Here is a 6,000-nt window from a genome sequence, read left to right as displayed (position 1 = left end):
AGCGTTGAGAAGGTGATGAATAACACTAGCATTCAATAGGGCCATATCCAACATATAAAAATACAGTTTCTTGTACTCTTTTACGTATTTCCTCATCAACAGGAATGATGCCAAGCGCTCATCGTGAGAATCTACCTCACCCATTCCACAACTGTAGTCAGTGACAAGATTGGGTTTTAGCTTCTTTCTACCATCATGCCTTTTCACCTCAACAAAATCTGGCCTATTATCAAATGTAGAAAGCATATGATCTGCCTTCTTGTCTGCCCATTTCACTGCTAAAACTCCATTACTGGAAAAAATGTAAGATCGCCCTTTCCGCCCTTTCTCAGTTGTGTGTCACCAAGTTCCTTAGGCAAGAACTTCCTGTTTGGCCTTGCTGTTCCAACTGCATAAGTCTTGTTATCCAGCAGATGTCTAAAACGTGTGGGAGAAGTGTAGGAGTTATCCATGTACAGAATTCTCCAACTACCTAGAAGTTCTCTGCACTTTTCCATTACTACTTTCTCACTTGCAAGAAATTGAGACCTAGTTCCAGACTCATCAACATCACTAACCTTTCCAGTATAAACCTTCAATCTCCAGCAGTAACCATTGTCTGATGAACAAACCTTGTAGATATTTATGCCAAATCTAGCTCTCTTTGATGGATTGTATTGTATGTAAGATAATCTACCTTTGAACTTCATCAAACTCTCATTGATGCAAACTTTTTCACCAGGCATGTACACTCTCTGAAACTTCTCTAAAAGTAATTCCATTACAGATCTAACTTTCCTGAGTTTATCACACACTGTATTAGGAGAATCAGTGGAGAAGTGGAGGAATTTATTGATGGATTTGCATCTCTTGAATGGCATAGTTTCCCCAAATATTGGGGTCTCTATTACCCTGAGTTTGGATGAATTATCCTGTAATGAAGGCTTCCTATTATGAGATGTCAAAATACAAAGGGCAAGATGTGCCTTCATTTCATCAGCACTAACAGGAAACCAGTGCTTTTCATAGGAATATTTCAGTCCAGCATCTTCAGCAGCAGATTTCAAATATAAATTAGCATAAGCAATGTTTCCCTTGTTACTTGCTCCCAAAACTGTTCAGTCAGGAATTCATTCACTACTAATTCACTAGGAGCTTCTCCTAACTGTCTCTGAATTACAGCATCAATTTTGCCAATAACACTGCAAATATTATTCTGTGGAGAATTACTCACGTTCTCCCATTGCCACTTATTTTTGTCCGAAATACAACAATAAACAGCTGGAGATACATTGCCGGCAAGCCTGATATTCAATGGCGTTCTTGCCGGTAAAAGAGTATTTTGTTCATTGTCACTGACAAAGTCATCACTGTCACACGAACTATTGTCATTTCCAACCCAATCTTCATCACTTATATCGAGTTCTATGTCACTTTCTTCTAAAAATTTGCGTATCTCTCCTTCCTTGTTTTGCTTTGAAGTTGCCATCTTGATACACATGCGTCAAAGCAACGAATGCTTAGATACGAGATATTCAAGTCGCTCGCATTATTTTCACAGCGAATATTCCAAGGAAATCATATATGTTACACGTTCTGTCATCTGTGGAGAAGCTCTTCGTACTAATACAAAGTTAATAAACAAAAGACAGCACTCAAGACAGCAGACATGCGGGGTACCAGGATGGATATCTCCGTCTTAGTACGAGAAGACACGGCATAGCTCGCACGGAAAGATTCGTCTTTGTACGGGAATGGGTTCAAGTTGTTTGTGAACTGCACCTATTGCACTTAGATACATTTTGATTTGTGTCTTTGTTAGCATCAGAATTCTATTTCAAAAGGAGAGTATATTTATAAAAATTCTTGCCTGTACATAAATTGTGGAAAAATAAGAGAACTGTACAAGTGTTATCAATAAAATAAATTAAGCCCAAAACAGATCTCACCAATTCATTGACAATACATTCAAAGGTTAATATAATTGTGGAATGACAAAGTCACAATCATTTCAACTTGTTTTCCTTAATCATCCCCAGTCCATGCTTTGGTCTTGGCAACTCCCTGCGCTGTTCCTAGACGAGATGGATCTTGGGAAGGATAATGTATGACTCCTGGCTTGATTGTTGGCGTGGAGAGAGTGCCTGGAGGTACTAATGGTGCAGGGTTAGGCGGCAGCTGAGGAAGGGCAGGTGCTGTTCCAGGGGGGAACAGAGGTGGTTGACTCAGTGTGAAAGGTGGAGGTCTTATACCTGGTGGGGGCCTCATTGGAGGTCTCATGTGAGGGGGGAAGAAAAAAGGTGGTGGTCCAGGAGGACGTATACCTGGAGGTGGTCTAGGCATTGGAGGTGGAATTAACATAGGTGGGGGCATAGGAGGGGGTACAACAGGAGGTGGGACAGCACTGGGAACTGCTGTAGAACTATCACTGGTATCACCTAAATTAAAGAAGTTGTTTTGTAATTCAGTAGGAGGAAGTGGTAGGGTACCAGGAAGACCTGGTACTGGTTCCAACTCTTCTATCATTTGATCTACACCATCTCCTCTAGAAGCTGAAGGCTGACGAGCTTGAGATCGACCCCATTTTATTGTAAGACGTCGTCCACCAAGAATGAGCTTATTGAAGGTTCGCTCAGCAGCCTGCTCTGCAGCAGTACGCAGAGTGAACTGAATAAACGCACATTGCTGACGAGCCACCAGGGTTATGGAACGGATCTCACCGTACTGATAAAAGTGATCCCTAGACAAAGAAAAACAACTTATTTACTCGTTTAAGAACTATATAGGTAACATTCAAACATACTCAATTACAATAATTCAAGAGTTCATAATCCTTTATGGAAAATTTGTAGGGATCCGACCTCTTGAATTATTTGAAATCAAACCCCGACATCGTTTTAAATTACCAAAAGTTGCTCCTACCTGAGTTCCTTTTCAGTCAGTTTATCTCCAAGATTGCCAACGTACAGAGTCGTGATACTCTTGTCTTCTGGAGGTTCTAATTTTGGCATTGCTGATGCTCTTCTCATTAACTTCTCTGCTACAGGATCATTGATACCATAGTACCTGAAAACAAGGGAAATTGTAATAATAACTTGCTTGACCGATAAAAAAAAAAAAAAGCACCTTAACAAGACACTAAAGCACTTGATGGACAGACATACAGTACTGAGGTGGTGGTACTGCACAGTATGTAGCCATACCATCACTGAGAATACTCTTGCAGTTTTATTGGAATTGGAGCCACATCAAATGACATCTGAACATCCTCATTTCTGACATGGTCCAGGTGAGTGAGATCCAGTGGTCAGTGAAGCATTTTCACTTTCATAACAGGTAGCTTTTGTTCATATCTCTTTGCGAATGGCCAACATTCAGTTCTGTAAAGTGCCATTGGTTGGACGACAATTCTACAAATTTTTTATTTCAGAAAAGTGGTAACTTCCAATCAATGAGGACTCCTGTGACTTGGCACCACTGCAATGTTGATTCTGTTTCAGACATCTGGGAGCATGTTACTACCCGAGAGTATAAGTGATCCCAGATATATAGATGATGTAAGGTCATGTTAACTGAATGATCGCTTTGTACCCCACATTCCAAATATTCAGTTTACCTGACATTAAGTCACAGGTCATCTTTATCCAAGCATATTTTCTACCACTGGACCAGATATTGTAGATCTTTACAGGATTCATAGGTGACCAAGATATTTTCAGCATAGAGTAGAGTCCAGGAGTGTGGGGTTAGCAATCCTGTAGTGATAGTGACGAGGCAGAGGATTAACAGAATCAAAGACAAAGATGATCCCTGATGAAAGCCAGCTTGAGTAGGAAAAGTTGCACAGGTTCCTTCTGCATTCCAAATTTGTATTAATTTCCATTAAAAAAAATTTTTTTTTGACCTCAGTATTACGGTCCTGGTACAGTCTAATCAGAAATGACTTCAAGATGTGAAATTTTGTATGTGATTTATGACCAGCTCATGTAAAAATCTTGCATTATGTCGTGATTCAACTTGGATGTCTATGCTGACTAATTATATTTTAGACTCAAAATAGTTCGTCGGAGTATCCATGGGCTAATCACCTCCGTTGGACACTTTCTATGAAGATGGAGTGCCTAGTGCATGTAAACAACAGTTGATATTTAATTCAAAATGAAACATGTTGAAAAAATAATGGCTTGAATGGGGGCGGTTGAAATGTCGTTAAATCTTCCCAATTGACTAGTGTTTTTACGTTAGTGGACAATGTGGGTTTACTGAGCAAACATGATTTACAAGCTTTTACTAATTCTCGAATTTCACCGTCCATACCTTTCCAGATAAACATCTCTCGGATCTTTTCTCGAGTTTTGAAGATGCCTAAATGTCCCCCTAATGGGGTCTCATGGTGGTACTTGAAGATCATAGGTACAAGAACAGCTGGAACCACAACTTTCATTTTTTGATCATGCCTCGAAGGGCAACATAAAACCCCATTCCTCAACACATAATGTTCCAGATAGAGGCGGAACTTCTCTAGTGCAAATAAGACTGCCAAACCCTCAAGTTCATAGACGGAGTACTTGGCTTCTTGAGCCAATAGTGTCCTAGAAGCATAGGCGATGGGTCGCCTTCCGAGTTCAGTTAATTGAAAAAGCACAGCAGCCACCACTGACAATGAGGCATCTGTTTGAATGATGAATTTCTTTGAGAAATCAGGCATAGCAAGGACAGGGGCATTACAAAGAGCTAATTTCAGGTCTTCGAAAGCGGCTTGTTGAGAAGGTCCCCACTCAAATTTGACGCCTTTCGTGCGGAGTAAGTTCAAGGGCGTTGCTCTGTTAGCAAAGTTAGGAATAAATTTCCTGAAGAAATTCACCATGCCTATGATTCTGGCAATACCTTTGATGTCCTTAGGAGGTTTGAAATCACGGATGGCCTGTGTTCTAGAATGATCAATCAAAACACAGTCGGGCAACACAATATGCCCTAGGAATGACATGGACGGTTTAGCAAAAGCTATCTTAGATAACTTTACTGTTAACCCTGCCTTACGAAGGCGATTAAGGACCTCTTTCAGATGATCAAGGTGTTCTTCAAAGGTCTCAGAAAATACGACGACATCATCAAGATAATGGTACAAGTATTCAAACTTGATGTTGGAGAAGACCCTATCTAGCAGTCTTGTTAGCACAGCTGCCCCTGTGGGGAGGCCGAAAGGCACACGGTTGTACTCATACAAGTTCCAATCCGTGGCAAACGCTGTTAGATGTTTTGATTCCTCGGCAAGGGGGATCTGGTTATACGCCTGATTGAGGTCTACGATGGTGAAGACCTCAGCTTTCCGAAACCATGAAAAACAAGAGTGTAGGTCGGGAAGAGGCACAGACTGTAACACCACCTTCCGATTTAAAGCCCTATAATCAATGACAGGCCTGAAACCACCTTGGGGTTTCGGAACCAGAAAAATGGGCGATGAATATGCCGACTTAGAGGGTCGAATGATACCATCCTTTAGCATTTGATCGATATATTTGAGAGCCTTCATTTTAGGTGATGATAACCTATAAGGTGGAAACCTAATGGGGATCGAATCAGTAACCTCAATTTTGTATTCAATAAGGTCAGTAACACCAAGAGTATCAGAGAAAACATCTGGAAACGACTGACACAACTTACGAATACTCTCAGCCTGCTCCTCAGGTAGATGTCTAAGGTCTAACATCATCTCATCCTGGGTAGGCGAAACAGATGAACATGATACAGAATTACATTTTAGCAAGGGAATTTTACAATTATTAGCAAATTTGAAGGTGCACGACTTGCTCTGAATGTGGAGCACTAGACCGGTAGAAAACATGAAATCCGCTCCTAATATAATGGGGCAAGACAAGTGCTTAGCCACAAACAGTTTTACTTTCCTAGTGAATTTAGAAATACAAATTTTGGCGTATAGGAAACCTAAAATTTCTAATGGAGAAGAATTAGCCAAAACACACTGAACCGAAGACAAACAATAATTAGAAAATTTACAAA

The 6,000-nt window shown here is 40.5% G+C and overlaps 1 protein-coding gene across 2 annotated transcripts in view; it reads right to left on the bottom strand.

Annotated features, from left to right (window-relative positions):
- Positions 1 to 1,884: 1,884 nt before the first annotated feature.
- The window catches only part of LOC136858311 (pre-mRNA-splicing factor RBM22), an 89,234-nt gene continuing 85,118 nt past the window's right edge, over positions 1,885 to 6,000 (bottom strand). For both annotated transcript variants that reach the window (XM_067137757.2, XM_067137758.2), the window contains 2 exons: positions 2,902 to 3,045; positions 1,885 to 2,719 (listed from right to left, as the gene is read on the bottom strand). In XM_067137757.2, the coding sequence (XP_066993858.1) occupies positions 2,005 to 2,719; positions 2,902 to 3,045 (859 nt within the window). In that variant the 3' untranslated portion in view covers positions 1,885 to 2,004. The remainder of the gene's footprint in view (positions 2,720 to 2,901; positions 3,046 to 6,000) is intronic.

The sequence above is a fragment of the Anabrus simplex genome, chromosome 1 (assembly GCF_040414725.1).
Source record: "Anabrus simplex isolate iqAnaSimp1 chromosome 1, ASM4041472v1, whole genome shotgun sequence".
Classification (NCBI taxonomy): Eukaryota; Metazoa; Arthropoda; class Insecta; order Orthoptera; family Tettigoniidae; genus Anabrus; species Anabrus simplex.
Note: the sequence above shows the minus strand (reverse complement) of the source record. Positions and strands in the feature narration are given on the sequence as shown.